Source organism: Molossus molossus, unplaced genomic scaffold (genome assembly GCF_014108415.1).
Source record: "Molossus molossus isolate mMolMol1 unplaced genomic scaffold, mMolMol1.p scaffold_m16_p_22, whole genome shotgun sequence".
NCBI lineage: Eukaryota > Metazoa > Chordata > Mammalia > Chiroptera > Molossidae > Molossus > Molossus molossus.
In genome coordinates, this window is record NW_023425358.1 from 27,266,275 (window position 1) to 27,283,567 (window position 17,293).

The 17,293-nt window shown below is 45.7% G+C and overlaps 2 protein-coding genes across 2 annotated transcripts; one reads left to right on the forward strand and one right to left on the reverse strand.

Annotated features, from left to right (window-relative positions):
• Positions 1-3,854: 3,854 nt before the first annotated feature.
• On the forward strand, positions 3,855-9,838 carry PLA2G1B (phospholipase A2 group IB). Its single transcript, XM_036277133.1, has 4 exons — positions 3,855-3,888; positions 6,995-7,154; positions 7,658-7,785; positions 9,720-9,838. The coding sequence occupies exons 1-4, from the start codon at positions 3,855-3,857 to the stop codon at positions 9,836-9,838; spliced, it is 441 nt and encodes a 146-aa protein (XP_036133026.1).
• A 476-nt stretch (positions 9,839-10,314) lies between these two features.
• Positions 10,315-10,694, reverse strand: LOC118640230 (cytochrome c oxidase subunit 7B, mitochondrial-like). Its single transcript, XM_036277134.1, has one exon. It carries the CDS (start codon positions 10,647-10,649, stop codon positions 10,449-10,451), a length of 201 nt encoding a protein of 66 aa, XP_036133027.1. The 5' UTR covers positions 10,650-10,694; the 3' UTR covers positions 10,315-10,448.
• Positions 10,695-17,293: the final 6,599 nt, after the last annotated feature.

The window sequence follows — 17,293 nt, forward strand, 5'->3', positions numbered from 1 at the left end:
TCAGGTCAGAAGCAAGGCAAGGATACCCAGTCCGGCCACTTCAATTCAACATAGTATTGGAAGTCTTACCCAGAGTAATTAGGCCAGAAAAAAATAAAAGCTATCCAAATTGGAAAGGAGGAAGTAAAATTATCTGTTTGCAGATGACATAGTCTTATATGTAAAAAAAATATATATATATTCCACACACACAGAACTAATAAAAGAATTCAGCAAAGTTGCAGGATACAGAATCATGCAAAGCCCTGACCGGTTTTGCTCAGCGGTTAGCACACTGACCTGCTGATTCCTAGTCAGAGGCACATAACCTGGAACCCAGGTACATGCCCTTGACCGGAAATCGAACCTGAGACCCTTTGGTCCAAGGGCCGGCGCTCTGACTGCTGAGCCGAACTGGCCAGGGCCAAGCTGTGTGACTTGAAGCAACTTACTTAAGCTCTCTGAACTTGTTTTATCATCTGTAAAAAGGGGAAGATGATGAAACAGGAATAGCTATTCCAGAAGACTGTGGTTAGGCTGAAAACCAACGTATCTGAGGCCCTTAGCATAGTGCCAAGCATATAGAAGCACTCACCAAATGGTAGCTGCTTCTAAGCTTTTCCTGGAAGCAAGAGTCTTGTCTTCTAGAGGCTGCGTCAGCATGACCTTGCTGGTGTGGGTATGCTGTCACCTGAAGGAGCCGAGGAGCTATTTTTTCCACTGGAGAGTGTGTTTTTCCCAGGCTGGGAGGGGCTTTGCCACACACACCTGTGCTTGGAATCTGGGGTAGCAGAAGGTCACGGTACAAGGAGTGTAGGGGCTTGGTGGGCTCCCCAGTGATCTGCTGGGTCCATTCCTCTGCCACCTCTGTGTCCCCTGCAGAGCTTCGGATTGTCACATTTCGCAGGTCTCTTTCCAGGAGGAGAAAGTTCTAGTAGCAGCCTGACCCTCCCCCCACCAGGTGCTCTGCCTAAGCCCCAGCTCCAGTCAAATGTGGGAATTTGTGCAGCCTGCCTTTACGGAAAGCCTCCAGCTGGCTGGGGGATGGGGAGAGAAGGAGGGAAGTGGACAAGACTAAACCTCCTCTGGCCTCCAGGGACTTTCCAAGCGCCCACTCACTGCTACAATTCCTTGTCATGAGGTGGTATTGTCGTATGATCAGATCCAGCTCATGTGTTGGTCCTGCTGTGTGACATCTGGGCGAGTTCCGTAACCTCTCTGAGCCTCAGTCATCATCTCTGTAAAATAGAGTTTGCAATTGGACCTACCTCAGAGGTTTGTGCCAAGTTCTTAACATGGGACCTGAAATCAAGTTAGCATTCAGTTACAATGGTAGTTAATACTGTTAGCCTTAGAGGATTTTGTAGCAGGAGCTAAGCCTTCTTTCTCACACCGTCCCCAAGAAGAGCAGTGCGTGGTCCTGTTTCATTCTGACCCCAAAGGACCCACATAAGAGGAACTTAGCATTTTGCCAGCCAAGCCTTCCCGTTCCTGGGGCAGCCTTCGCTCATTCGGGAGGCTGGAGGGTAGAACCATTCATCAGCTGATGTGGGATTCTGAGCTCGCCTACTCTCCCTCCAGTGACCCTCACAGCCCCCATCGCCTCTGCGCTGGCACCGAGACAGGCTCTGTGACATCCTGAACCGCTGTCCAATACAACCTTCTGTGATGATGAAAACATTCTATACCTGTGCTGTCCACTACAACAGCCACTAGCCACATACAGGTAGCTACTGAACGCTTGGAATGCGGCTAGTGTAACCGAGAAAGCATTTTTAATATTATCTGATTGCAATGAATTGAAATAGCCCCTTGTGGCTAATGGCTGCCATACTGGACAGATGTAGAGACAGGGGGATAAAAATGAGAAAAACATGGGTCAAATGGGGGCAGAATCAGGCCTAAGCAAATCAATTGCTTCCCCTTTCAGGGCCTCAGTTTCCCCATCTGCTTACTAAATGCTGTTTGGTGTTGCCTCGTTACTGAAGGACCTTCCCTGGGACTCGTGGCCTTGAGATGAAAAAGGGAAGCCGTTCCAGACGTTTTTCTTCTTTCTCGACCCTGGTGCATGTTCAAGGGAAAAGTACAGAGATGGAGTCCTGGAGCAAGTGAGCAGAGGCCACAGGGTTAGGATTAGGCCCGTGACTCTGCGCTGATGCACACACCATATAACCTCATCCAGGATGGAGAGAAATGGTTCAGTGGGATGTGGCAGGTTTGGGTTCAGGTCTAGACACGGCCGTTTCTGGTTCTACCTCAGCCGAGCCTCCGTGTCCTCATCTGGAAAGTGGCCTAGGTGCATCCAGGCTAAGAGATGATTCGACGTAAAGTGGCCAGGTGATGAAAATAGCAAATAGCACTTTACCTCGGTCACCTACCTCCCCGAAACCCATACCCACCCCCCAGCCTAATCATGAGTCGAACATCAGGCACTTTCCAATAGAGGGGTCTCTCTGCAACACCTGACTGTCCTCAGGCTGTCAAGGTCATCAGCGACAAGGGAGTCTGAGAAACTGCCACAGGCCAAGCGGGGCCGATGGAAACATGCTATCTTGGATTGGATACTGGAACAGGAAAGAAAACATTTTGTGAAAGCTAAGGAAACACAAATAAGCCATGGGTTTAAGTTTATTAATACTACACTTGATAATAATAATATATCAATATTAGTTCACTAATCATAACAAATGTACCACACTGAGATAAGATATTAATAGGTGAAACTATGAGGAGGAAGGGGGAGGGTAAGTTGGAGGGTATGTGGGAATTCTGCTCAAGAAAAATAAGTAAATGAACAGATAAATAAAATAACACAGGGCCGCTGCAGAGATCACATGGGAATTCAGTGGGAAAACAGCAAGTAAACCAATGATAAAATATGACACATTATGTGAAATATCCAGAATCAGTAAATCAATAGAGGCAAAAAGCAGATTGTGGTTGCCTGGGGAGGATAAAAATGTTCCGGAACTAGACCGAGGTGATTGTTGCCCCACACCATGAACGTACTCAATGCTGCTGAATTATTCACTTTAAAAATAGAATGGTTAGCACTGGCCGGTTTGGCTCAGCGGTTGGAGCCACGGCCTGCAGACCAGAGAGTCCCAGGTTCAGTTCCCACTAGGGGCACGTGCCAAAAAATAAAAAATAAAACGGTTAATTTTATGCTGTGTGAATTTCACACCCCCCCGCCAATGTTATATAGACATTTGATACGATAGTTCTGAAACCCCTTTTTTATTCTATAAGTCTTTGGGGGGTTTCTTTGGGGTTTTTCTTACAAACTCACAGTGGAAAATGTGGGAGGAGGCTGGTATTGATATAGTGGGAGTGGGGAATAAAACATGTGCCTTAGAATCAAACATAACTAAGTTTGAGTCCCCACGCTGCCATTTGCTAGCTGTGTGACCTGGAGCAAATTACTTCACCTCTCTGGACCGGTTTCCTCACCTGCAAAGTGTGTGATTGATGGCGCCATTCAACGGGCCCCACAGCTCAGAACCAGGCACGTGAGAAGATATGGAGGCAGTGGACATTTCCCCCCTGTCCTCCTTCTCCAAGTTGTTCGACCCCCCAACAATGAAGCTGGGCTGAGTGCCAAGGGGTAGGTATGAGGGTCAAGATCCCAAGCTGTGTGACTCCAGAAATAACCCCTTTTGTTACAAAGTGTTGATGACCAACACATACACTTCTTCCATGACCTCGCTGGCAGAGCTTCCTTGTCCCGTCACCCAAAGCAGACAGACTCAAGGACAACCCAAAGTCGGCAGGGAGCAAAGCAAACACTACACCTTATCTTGGGGCCTCAGAGTGACTATAAGGAGGGAGGCCTCAGTTGCTGTCAGTCCTTTCTCACTCACCCACTTCAGGACAGGATGAAACTCCTCGTGCTGGCCGTTCTGCTCACAGGTAGGCGAGTCCTTCCAGCTCCATCCACTTGGGCTAAGATCTCACTCCTCTGGAATGGGGGCTACAGGTCACAGGCTGGCCAGACCTGGAGTCTTTATTCAGAGCTCCCTGTGGGGCTTAAAAGCTCCCATATTGGGATTCCCTCAAATTCCGCCACCCCCTCCCCCAGCTTGCACCTTTCAAACTTCAGATCTGAACTCAGATATCCCCTCTCAAAAAGGCCCACCCATCCTGCCCATCCGGGTACAAGGTCCCATCTTCCCAGAACCCACCTTTGTTTGCAATTTGTATCTCGTTGATTCTTTTCTTTACCCCACCCCCACCCACATGGGCTCCAGGAGAGCAGAGACAGTGCTGTTTGCACCACCGATTGAATGAATAAATGGAATCAGATACATTGGGATTCAAATCCCACCCTATTCATCCATCGTTCATTCATTCATTCAACACTGATGGTATCAGAGCCACCAAGGTATCAGGCTCCGGGTTGAGACTGGAAACTAAGATGAATCGGCCATGCTCTCTGTCCGAGGAACACACACATAGTCGCTTTATGCAGGTCTGGCCTCTGCAAAGACAGAGCTGGTGGGATCAGAGAGAGAAAGCAGGGAAGCAGGAGCGGGGTCTGGAGACGGGCCATCATAGCTAGGCCACTCCCGTCTGAGCAGGCTCCAGGTCTCTGCTCCTGGACACAGCCTCTGTTGGCTGCCGCATGCAGGCTGTGTGTAGGGGAAAGTGACCCGCTGCCACCCTTCCTTTACCCTGGGGTTTGAGCACATGGAACCACTCCAGCGTCACAGACCAAGGAAAGGAAGGGCAAGGCAGAGGGCAAAGAGGCAACAGTAGTGGTTGACTGAAATGGGACCCCAAAATCATTTCATGCCATCTTCTCTTTAGGACACCAAATCTCACAGGGTAAGGCTCCACAAATGGGGTGAAGGGACCCTGCTTCCCTGCATCTGGGATAGCAAACCATGTGCTTGGTTTGGGCAAACACTCGGCCAGAGGCAGACTTTTAAAACTTTTTTTTTTTTTTAGCTTTTCCCTTCCTTCCTTGAGCTTCTGGTCCTATGAGAAGGAAGCATTAAGTAAATAGATTGTGGGAGGTACTCTGAAACAAAGAACAGGAAGAAAAGTGATAGCAGAGAAGCCACTTAGCTTGGATGGTCAGGAAGGGCCTTTTTGAGAAGGTGCCTTTTAAAAGAAGATCTTCCAGCCCTGGCTGGTTTGGCTCAACGGTTAGAGCGTTGGCCTGCAGTCCAGAGAGACCTGGGTTTGATTCCCACTAAGGGCACGTACCTCGATTGTAGTTTGTCCCCAGCCCTGTGGTTGGGTTGTGGGGGTGGCAGCCACTCGATGTGTCCCTTTCATGTCGATGTTTCTCTCTCTTCCTCTCTCTCCCTCCTGCTCTATCTGAACAAAAAATGAAAAAATGTCCTTGGGTGCAAATAAATAAATAAACCAAGATCTTCCAGACTTTTGAAAAGTGAGATAACAAGTGTGCCAGGCGGAGGGTACAGCAGGTGCATGGGCCTTGAGGCAGAAAAAGAGGTTGTCCTGTGGAGGATGGGAGGCGACAAAGGCCTCCTCACTATTCCTTACACTCTTGCTCCACCTCAACCCCCCACTTTCACCCCCCTATTTTAGATTCTTCTTACCCTGCTCCATTTTTTCCACCCTCTAACACAATATCTGATCTCCTTTTTTTTTTTTTAACATTTATTGCTTATTGGTTTTCTTCCCCACTAGTATCTAAGCTCATTGAGGTTACAGATTTTTTATCTGTTCACTGATGTATCTCAAGCTCCTAGGTCAGTCACTGGCCCATCGTTGGTGCTCACTCGATGTTTGTTGAATAAATAGTGGAGATAGTTTAAAACCATCCCCATTGAAAACATACATTCACACAAAAACTAGTACACAAAGGTTAATAGCAGCACTATTTAGAATAATGCAAAAGTGGAAACACTCCAAATGTCCATCAACTGATGAGTGAACAAAATGTGGCCTATCTGTACAGTGCAATATAATTCGGCTATGAAAGGGAAAGAAGTACTAATACATGTTATAACACAAATGAACATCAAAAGCATGATGCTAAGTGAAAGAAACCAGTCACAAGAGGTCACATATGGTATGATTCCATTTCTATGAAGTGTTCAGAATAGGCAAATCCATAGAGACAGAAAGCAGAACCGTGGTTACCAGAAGGGTGCAGGGGAAAGAGAAGCTTTCGGTAATTGATACAGGGTGTTCTTTTGGGGATGATAAAAATGTTCTGGAATTAGTGGTGATATTTGCACAACTCTGTGCACTTATTAAAAACCACTGAATTGGCCCTGGCCGGTTTGGCTCAGCGGCTGGAGCGTTGGCCTGCATACCAGAGAGTCTCGGGTTCGGTTCCCGCCAGGGGCACATACCAAGAAAAAAAAAACAAAAAAAAAAACCCCACTGAATTGTATACTTTAAGTGGCTTAAAATAGTGATTTGTATGTTGAAAGAGAGAGAAAGAAACATCAATTTTTTTGTTCCACTTATTTATGCATTTATTGGTTGATTCTTGTATGTACCCTGACCAGGGATGGAAATCGCAACCTTAGCATATGAGGATAATACTCTAACCAAATGAGCTACCTGCCTGGTACGTGGATTTAAATTTTTAAACTTTTCACCAAAAAGTCCATAGGTGCCCTGGCTGGTTTGGCTCAGCGGTTAGAGCATTGGCCCGCAGACCGGAGTCCCAGGTTCGGTTCCCTTAAGGCACATAACCTTGGTTGCAGTTTGTCCCCAGCCGGGTTGGGGTCATGTGGGAGGCAACCAGTCAATGTGTCTTTCTCACATCTATGTTTCTCTCTCTCTCTTTCTCCCTCCCGCTCTATCTGAAGATAAATGCAAAAATGTCCTTCCTCGGGTGAGGATTAAAAAAAAAAAAAAAAGTCCATAGTCACTTGCCAGGTTTCTGTGTCCAGCTCTCCTCCTAGGAGGCAGCTGCTGGCGGTCAGAGGGGTCAGCGTGAGGCCTGAGAGAGCAGGCAGGCAGTGGGGGCCCTGGGACACTGGCAGAGCCAACCAGGACCAATCTGAACTCTGGCTGTGTCTTCTTGCAGCGTGTGCCGCGGAGGGCGGCTTTAACACGCGGGCAGTGTGGCAGTTCCGCAACATGATCAAGTGCACGATCCCCGACAGCGACCCCCTGAAAGATTACAACAACTACGGCTGCTACTGTGGCCTGGGTGGATCCGGTACCCCTGTGGATGAACTGGACAAGTGAGTGAGATCTGCAGAGAGTGGAGGGCTGGGGGGGAGAGGAAGGGGGTATGGCACAAGCCAAGGATTTTAGGAGGAGGCTCAGAAAGGGGATTTGTACATTTGCTAAGGATAACATATTTTCACCTCTTGTCATGTAAACGTGTTCCAAGAGGACTGAATCCAAAGCTCTCTAATTGGAGTGGAAAGCGGACCGTCGCAAATGTGAGGTAGTGAGTGCTGCTGCCCTCTACTGGCAGAACATTGCAACACAAAACATCACAGCAACGACCCCCATGGTCATCTTCAGAATAGATACAATCGCACAGTATTCCTGCAACCATTTTTTAAATCGCCTTCAATAAACATGATAAGAGGACTTAAATTTCTTCAAGCCACAAAATCAAAATCTCCCGGAGCATGTCAGCTAAAACGTCCCCACCTGTTCCTGACATTGCAGGTGCAGGCTGCCCTGCTGCCCTGGCATCTGCTCCTGCCTCAGCTCTGTTTGCTCCCCTCCGCAGGTGCTGCCAGACACACGACCGATGCTACGAGCAAGCCAAGAAGCAAGAAAGCTGCAAATTCCTTCTGGACAACCCTTACACCAAAAGCTACTCATACTCGTGCTCTGGCTCAGAGATTACCTGCAACAGTATGTTTACCCCCTTGTTGGCTTGCAGGCCCTCAGTAGGCAGGAGGGGACATAATATTAATAATAGCTACCATTTATTGATCATTTTTCTTGGTGCCAGGAAGTGTACCATTATCATCCCCACTTTACAGATGAGGAAACTAAGGCTCAGGAGGCTGACTGAGCCATTTGCCCAAGGGCACACAACTCGTAAATGGTGGTGTTTGGTTTTTGAACACAGGTCTGTATGACTCCAAAGCCTCTGCTCTTAATTGCCATGTTATACTGCTTTATTATTTCATAAAAAGAGCTCAGGTCTAGCATTTATTAGGTTCTTATTACATGTCAGGTACTAGATGAGGAGTGTGTGTGAGGTAGGTTTTATTAACCCCATTTTCCAGGTTAGGAAGCTGAGGCTCAGAAATAGTCACTTGCCTCAAATCACAGAGCTTATGAGTGACAGGGCCAGCATTTGAACTCAATTGCTTCTAATTGCAAAGTCTCTGGTTTTGACCAGTAAGCTATGCAGCACTCACGGTGAAATGCGTCCCTCATTGAAGGCAGTTCTGAAGAGCAGACAAGTCAGAGAAATGAAAGATATTGTTGCAACTGTACAAACAACATCAGAATAACCATTATTCAAGTCCAGAAGTGCCAAGACAAAAGTTATCCAGAATCCTACCACCATAAGAAATTAACAGCGTCATGACTCCATGTTCATTTTTGCTCTTCCCCTTGGAATAAGGTTTATATCATTTGAATTGTGGCTAGCCACATGCCCCTAACCCTCACCCCAAATCCTTCGTTCCTTCTGCATGAAATACTTCCCAGCTGTGGGTCACACCCTCATTCTAGGTCATTCTTCAGTCACTTTCTCAGTGAGGTCTTCCCTCACCACATTCTCTCTCTCTCTCTCTCTGCTTTATTATTAGAGAGAGAGGAAGGCAGGGAGAGAGAGAGAGAGAGAGAGAGAGAGAGAGAGATGGAAACATCTATGAGAGAGAACATCGATTGGCCGCCTCCTGCATGCCCCCCACTGGGGATTGGGCCCACAACCTGGGCATGTGCCCTGACTGGAAATTGAACAGGCAACCTCTTGGTGCATGGGTCAATGCTCAACCACTGAGCCACACTGGCTGGACTCACCACATTCTTTTAAATCACATACATACTCCCTCCATCTCTCCACCATTCTCTATCTTTTCTCTCTGCTTTATTTTCTCCAAAACATTTATCAAAATCTGATATAGTTAAGTTTCTTCTTCTTCTCCTTTTTTTTTTTTTTATCCTCACCCGAGGACATTTTTCCATTTTTTGCACAGATGGAGTGGGAGGGAGAGAGAGGAAGAGAAAGAGAGAGAGAGAGATAGAGAGAGAGAGAGAGAAACATCGATGTGAAAGGGACACATCGAGTGGCTGCCACCCGCACGACCAACCAGGGCCGGGGACAAACTGCAACCGAGGTACATGCCCTTAGCGGGAACCGAACCCGGGTCTCTCCGGACCGCAGGCGGATGCTCTAACCGCTGAGCCAAACCGGCCAGGGCAAGTTTCTTCTTTATTTTCTATCTCTGCAATAGAAAGTAGGATCCAGCCCTGGCCAGGTAGCTCAGTTGGTTATAGCATCATCCTCATATTCCACAGTTGCAGTTTTTATCCCTGGCCAGGGCACATACAAGAATCAACCAATTAATGCATAAATAAGTGAAAAACAAACCAATGTCTCTCTCTCTCTCTCTCATTCAGATAGACAACGAACAATTTTTTTAGTCTATGTCCCAAACATTGCATTCACTCTTTATCTGAAATTCTGATATTTTAATTGTGTAATTTGTCAGCCCTAAATTTGCACCGATGGAATGGCCACTGAATTATTACAGTTAATTTTTCCTGCCCCTGGGTTGTACAAAGCCGGATCCACCTTGGCTCAGTCCTCTCCTCTTGCTCTTTTCCAGGCAAAAATAAACCCTGCCAGGCCTTTATCTGCAACTGTGACCGCAATGCTGCCATCTGCTTTTCAAAGGCCCCATACAACAAGGAGCACAAGGACCTGGACACCAAGAAGTACTGTTAAGACTCAATAGTGCCTCTATAAAAGCATCTACCCTACAGCTTTCTCCTTACATTGTGCCCTCCAGTAAAGATCCTTGGTGAAAGGCCTCATGTTTGAAGACTGTTTTATTCTCTATTCAACATGACTAAGTCTCTTCCTAATCCTTTGTGAGCATTATTCCTTCCAGCCTTGGAAGTTGAATCACATGGATATTTCCAGGAAGTGAGCACCATGAGACCTGAATAGTAATTAACAACCACTGATGATTTTACTCTGTGCCAAGACTTCATGTCTCAAAGTTCTCTGATCAACCCTACGAGGTTTTGACACTATTAGCAAATCCTACTTTTCTAAGCAGAGGCTCAACAGGAGAGGTCACTTGCCCAGTGCTAGGCATCTAGTAACAGAACACACACTCTTAGCCACTGTTCTACCCTGCCTGAAGCAATGAGCTCTTTTTTTTTTTTCAAGTTTCAAATGTACTTTATTTCTCCAATCATGTCATATTTTAATGGGTACACAGTGCTTTCACTTGGCATCAATTATGAGTTGGTTTTGAAACAATTCTTTATTACACCAGCTGGGATGATTACTAATCTCTCCATTCCTTTGGGGTGACTCTGCCAACAGGCTACAGGTTCCATTCTATTCCAATTTGCATTGCTGTATGTGCCCATGCAGCAATACAGAAAGTGGCTTCACTAGCTAATACAAGATCACCATATTTGTCATGGAAGTCGGGTGCCTGTTTCTGGTGCATCTGCCTTGACATTTTTTGCTGAATGCTTCGAACTGGGAGTCGACTTAGCGCATTTTTGGCCAATGGAAACATCGTGAAGCGGAAGACGGAACTGCAGCAACTGTAGCTGCTGGTTGCTGGAACTTCAAGTACCCTTGCAAAAAACCAGCAATGAGCTTGTTTCAATTTGAACCAGGTTTCTCCTCCTCTCATTTCTCTGCCTCCATTTTCAACTATGTAAAACCATTTTTCTACAACTCTCTTCTTTTCTAAGCCTTTCAACGTCTTCACCACACTTCTACAAGCTCATTTTTACATTGTGGTCATCAAATATCACAAAGAATAACAGCTTCTACTTCTAGAGCATTTACTGCATATCTCTCCATACTAAGGACTTTCCCCATCTCATCTCATTAAATATTCAAACCAGCTCTGTGAGGTCGATATTATTGCCCCTATTTTATGGATGAGAAACTAAAAACTCAGAGAAGTCACTTGCCTGTGATCAAACAAATAGCACAGTCAGGATTTGACTAGATCTGCCTGGTGACGATGCCTGAGCCCTTAACCACTACGCTACTCTACAAATTTTCTCTACTTGGATTTATGACTACACTGGCACTGAAATTCATCACAGAGTGGGGAGGGGAAGAGAACAGAACTGAAGTAGAGAAGCAAAAATGAGAAAGGACACTGCAGACTATGAGAAGCCACCACTAAGCAGTTTTAAACCACTGGAGGCTGACAGAACAGCAGCCACTGCTGGGTGTGTGATGGGCAGCAAAAAAGTGTGTGTGGATTTGTCTTTTGGCACAATTTCTCCCTCATTTCATTCATCCATTCAATGGAAAAACACTGAAAGCAACCCCCTCCCCTCACCCCAGGGTTTGGATGAAAGAAAGGTAAGATTTTTGGGAGACATGCTTAGTCCCACTTTTTTTTTTTTTAAATAATAAAACAACAGAGGGAACAGAGTCACCTGAGTACTCAAACTGGGCTCTAAAAATATCCTCTTGCTCTCTTCCCAAAAGCCACCAGAGGTGACCTCGGAAAACGGTTCACTATTCACTTGACCCAGAAAAACCCCACAAAATCATGCAAATCAAGAGGTTTAAATCTTCGTGCTCACTTTAAGAACACTCTGGAAACTGCCCACGCCATCAGAGGTGTGCATAGTTGAAAAGCCACCAAGATCTGAGGACGTCACTTTACAGAAGCAATGTGTGCCTTTCCATGGATACAAAGCTGGAATTAGTAAGAGTGCCCAGGTGAACCAGTGGGGCTGGACACAGGGTCTGTGGTCCAAAAAAAGTGCTGAGTTTTTGCTGCACATGCTTAAAAATGCAGAGAGCAACGCTGAATGTGAGGTGTTTTTTTTGTTTGTTTGTTTTTAAAAAATATATATATATATAATTTTTTAAATGTTTTTATTGATTTTTTTTAGAGAGAGAGAGAAACATCAATGTGAGAGAGAAACATTGATGGGCCACCTCCTGCACGCCCCTCGCTGGGGGTCAGGACTACAACCTGGGCATGTGCCCACACCAGAATCTAACCAGCAACCTTTTGGTACATGGGCTGACACTCAACCACTGAGCCACACAGGCAGGACTGAGCTTGAGTTTATAGATGTAGATTCTCTGGTCATTGAGCACATGCAGGTAAACAAAGCTCCTGAGATGGGGGTAGAGCAGATTAACCCCCACATGAGCTCTCCCTGCTACACTGAGAGGATCCTACTGAAAAACAGCAGACTGTTCATAAGCCAGAAGAGGTTGCACAGAAGAAAAAGATATCCCAGAAGAAACAAAAACTTATAGTCCAGGAGTAATTCAGCATAAAGTAAAGACCAATAAACGTTTAAAAAAATTATATATATATATATATATATATACACATATATATATATATTCTCTGTCGTTAAAAACTTCCTTCCTTTTTTTTTTTTTTTTTTCATTATCCCAAGGGTTAGAGGAGAAAGAGAGAAAGAGAGGACAAATTAAAAGTTAAAGGTAATCTTTTCATGAGCATCTGCTGGGGGCTCATTACAGGAAACAGAATGTGGGAAACACTAGAACAACGGCTGGGATGATTTAAATGAAATTAATATACTGGACTGAGAGTAATTTAAAGTCAAGACTATATCAGTGTTAGAGAGCAGTCACAGTGCTCAGCACATATTACACGCTCATTAAATAATTGCTTAATGGAGATCCAGTGTGGAGCAACGATGTCGCCGCAGATCCCGGGGGAAAAAACCCTCATGGCCGTATTTACCTTTTCGAATCATGCGATCCTCCGCGCCCAACCCTGTCAATCCGCGGGCCAAACTCCGGGATTTCGGGATAGAAAACGTGATTGGGCGTGTGGTGACCACGTGACTCTCCACTCCTCTCTTCTATTGGTGAAGAGAGGCTCCGCTTCCGGCCTACTCCGCGCCTCCGGGCTCAGGTCCCGCCCCCTGGGGCATAGTGCGGGCACAGTGGTTGGTAAAGGTCGCTTGAGGAGGCGTCCTAGGGAGGTAAGGCCCGCGAAGGACAGAGTGGGCGGGTTGAGTAGAAAAGGAAGGCGGGCACTAGTTCGTGCGACATTTGGTCCCACTTTCCAGTCGTGTTCGTCCCTCTCTGGTCTCTTGGCCACTGTGCACACGCTTCTCCGCCCCCAGCTCTCTCTTCCAGTTTCCGGTTGGTAACGCCTACATTGCTTATACCCCGAGGACAGGGGACGGGGAAATTAGGGTGCTGGGAATCAAGGTGGGGCCAGAAGGAAGAATAGTCAGGGAGAGAGGAGAGTGAGTTCTAGGCGGCGCCAAGGGACACTTGAATCCCCAACCCCTCCTTCAAGGGTTTAAAATAAAGGCGAAGGAATGTGCAACTTTGACCTCCATGATTTTGCATTTGTTCTTTCCGTTTGGGATGCTCCCCCTTTTCCCGTGTGGGGAATGCCTATTCATCTGACCTAGCTTGGGTCACTTCTGGAAGTTTCTTGAGCCCTGTCCTTCTTACCTCCCCAAGTACAGTTGCTCAGTTACCCTACCGAGTTCTGCAGCATTAATGAGGGGAAAGCGAGCTCGGAACTGGGCCGATCTGGTCACCTTGGGTGACCTTTGGGCAAGTTGCATAAGCTTCAGGATCGTTATCTTTCAAAAGTAATAAAAGTGTGTAGAATCATAGTTAGGGTTGGTTGTAGGGGTTAGGTGAATCAATGCGTTGTAAAATGCTTCCTACAGTGTTTGTTGCGTAGTTAATGTTTAACAAATATTCTTTTCCCAAAGGAATGGATAAGGAAGGATAGTCACTTTTTATTTTCTGTAGAAAGGCTGTATTACACCAAGCAAGGCTTTTGTAATTTTTAAAAACAAACAGGTGCATGCACTGGCCAGTTTGGCTCAGCGGTTGAGCATCGGCCTGTGGACCACAGAGTCCCGGGTTCGGTTTCTGCTGGGGGCATGTACCACAAAAAAATGAATAATAAATAAAATAAAAAATAAAAACAAACAGATGCAGCGAAAGATGTGGCTCTAGGGAAGAATTCCGGGTCTAGTTAAAGGAGTAAATAGGACAGAAGGTTTGGCAGGTATGATGTCTTCCCTTTCCACCATCCTGCCCTCCTCCCAGATCCTAATTACAATGGCAGACATTTGTTTACTGTGTGCCCAGGCCCTGCTTTGAGCTTCACGAGCATCATTACCCTGTTTAATCTTCATAACAACCCAATGAGGTAGCTACAATTATCCTCACTTATAAAAAGACTGAAGATTAGATAAAACAACTTGCCCAAGTTCACCTAACTAGTAGCAAAAAATGGATGGAAATCCAAGTCTGTACCCTAAGAGTTTTAATTCCATACTGTATTCCTTTCCTAATAAATTGAGAGGAAAAGAAAAAACATTCTTCTTTCTTGGATGAGTTTAATACCCAGTGGGGGGCATGCAGGAGGCAGCCAATCGATGTTCTCTCTCATTGATATTTCTATCCCTGTCCCTTCCTCTCTCTCTCTAAAATCAATAAAGAAAAAAATTCTCAACAAGAATAATAGCCCTGGCCAGTTTGGCTCAGTGGTTGAGTGTCGGCCTGCGGACCAGAGAGTCCCCAGTTCAGTTCCCGCTAGGGGCACATACCACAAAAAAAAAATAATAATAATAATATGTCAGGAATTAACTAATATCTGGTGGCAGACTGTGCTGTTCCTAGTGACCACCTCAACCTGGTTTGAGCACTGAAAGTCCTGTATTTCAGGAAACCCCTCAGGACAGTTGGTCACTGAGACAGTTGGTCACGGGACTTAGGAGTGGTGAATTTCTTTCTTTCTTTTTCTTCTTCTCCTTTATTGATTTTAGAGAGAGAGGGAGAGGGAGAGAGATGGAAACATCGATGAGAGAGAACATCGATTGGCCGCCACCTGCATGCCCCACACAGAGGATTTGGCCCCCAAACTGAGCATGTGCCCTGACCGGGAATAGAACCTGCGACCTCTTGGTCGATGCTCAACCACTGAGCCACACTGGCCGGGCAGGAGTGGTGAATTTCTTATCAGTCCTTCCTTTGATCCTCTCAGAAAAAGTTTGGTGTTCACTTAGACTAACCTTTATTCATGCCCAGACATCTGTGAGGTTCTTACTGAGCAAATGTATTGTAAAATGCTTCACACTGTGCTTGGGATATAGTGTGCTCAGTAATGCTGTTATTTAAGAAAGAGGCGAGAGAAGGATTCAATTTATTTATTTTATTTTTTTATCCTCACCCGAGGACATTTTTCCATATTTTGTTCAGATAGAATGGGAGGGAGAGAGAGAAACATTGACGTGAGAGGGATACATCGAGTGGTTGCCACCCACACGACTCAACCAGGGCCGGGGACAAACTGCAACCAAGGTACGTGCCCTTAGCGGGAACTGAACCCAGGTGTCTCTGGACCGCAGGCTGACAATCCAACCGCTGAGCCACACCGGCCAGGGCAAGGATTCAATTTCTGACTGCATAAGAAAGAAAATGAGTTAGTGGGAAGGAGGTTTCAAGTGTTATGTACCTATTTGCTTTTGTGACTCCTACTTAACTAAAACTGATAGCAGAGCAGGACTGGGAGCAACCGAGGGAGAGTCTGACCAAAAATCGTCCACAGCTGGGCTTAAGCAGTTAGAACCATGTACCCAGGGTGGTGACAGATAGTGCTCACTAGAAGATGTTTATTGTTCCAACCAAGGGCACTTATAGTGGGCTAGGAACTGCCATGCTGGCAGAAAGTTAAAGCTGTAAAGTAAAGAGACATGAGAACCATCAACTTCAGGAAATACCAAGTTCCTCTTGAGTCAAATTTTTTGGAAAGAACTCCATCTCAGGAGGAAATATGAACACAAGGAACATTCCTGAGGCCCTCAAAACTTAGTTTCATGAATCGTGCCAACATAAGGTGATGGAAGAGTCTGCCTTCTCTCCCTGGCAACCTCACCTACTCTCTCCACTGCCCACATTTAACCATTCCTGGTCTCCTTGGCCAGGTGTAACCCTGACTTCTGCTCCTATTCAGGCTGACTTCCTTCTAACCATAATCTGCAAATGAGAGGCATTGTTTAAGAAGAAAAGAACTGGGAGGAAAATCTACTTGGATTCTGGTCTTGGCTCTGAAACTACATACGTCGATGAGTCTGGATCTTAATTTCCTCAAAAAGAAATGGAAGATGGACTAAATTTTCTCATTCTGTGATTCTATGTAACTCTTTCATTTTTGGGTAGAGAATAAGGGTGGGGGAAATAGCACATCCTTGGTGAGCCACTTGAGGGTAAGAAACTCTCTTTGTCACCTCAATTCCTTAATATAGTGTCTGTCAGTAACCATTTATGAGATTTGTGGATGAGAATGGCTTGAGATTCAAAAGACCCACATTGAATACAATTAGTGGTACTGTACCGAGTTTGGATAATAGAGTAAATCTGGTTCAAAATACCGTAGGATCTCCATCTGCAAAAAAGTTGGAATGAGATTTACAACAACCTTACACCTCTTCAGAATTAATTAATGGCTCTGGGCAAACCTACAGTTGTGCAGGTGAAAAGAACTCTTTGTTTTCAAGATCTTGGGTTATCCCAGTTAACGGAACTGTGCTTCCTAGGAAGGTGCAGGATGAACGTGTATTGCTTGCCCTAATTGTAGACAAAAGACTACCCAGAATAGGCTATGATTCTTTCATCCGCTTCACTTTTTGATGAGATTGTGCAGAAAGCTTAGCCTGGTACAATGATTCTTTCTGGCTAACACAGTAATCAAACAAGCCTTGCTGCTTTCCCCAGCAGAAACAAATCAATTTAATATCCCCCTTGGGAATTCACTGTTTCCTCTCTACAGACCAGGTTTAAGGCAGGTGTCTCATTCTGGCTGAAATGAAGCAGAAATCTGTAAAGAACCATGTCATAAAGTTGCATTTACTTTGAGCTGATTAAAAAATATAAACGTGGCCCTGGCCGGTTTGGCTCAGCAGTTAGAATGTCGGTTTGTGTCCGGCCGGTGTGGCTCAGTGGTTGGGCATCGACCCATGCACCAAGAGGTCACTGGTTTGGTTCCTGGTCAGGACACATGCCCAGGTTGTGGGCCCGATCCCCAGTGGGGGGCATGCAGGAGGTGGCCAATCGATGTTCTCGCTCATCCATGTTTCTCTCTCCCTCTCTCAGTTTCTCTCTCTCTCTAAAATTCAATAAAGGAAAAAAAATGTCGGTTTGTGAACCAAAGGGTCTCGGGTTCAA

What these genes read in the sequence shown, in the direction of transcription:
- LOC118640230 (XM_036277134.1), bottom strand. Translation starts at nt 10,649, where the DNA reads ATGTTTCCATTGGCCAAAAATGCGCTAAGTCGACTCCCAGTTCGAAGC.
- PLA2G1B (XM_036277133.1), top strand. Translation starts at nt 3,855, where the DNA reads ATGAAACTCCTCGTGCTGGCCGTTCTGCTCACAG. An exon ending in CCTGTGGATGAACTGGACAA is followed by an intron (nt 7,155 to 7,657) that starts GTGAGTGAGATC and finishes TCCCCTCCGCAG; the next exon opens with GTGCTGCCAGACACACGACC. An exon ending in CTCAGAGATTACCTGCAACA is followed by an intron (nt 7,786 to 9,719) that starts GTATGTTTACCC and finishes GCTCTTTTCCAG; the next exon opens with GCAAAAATAAACCCTGCCAG.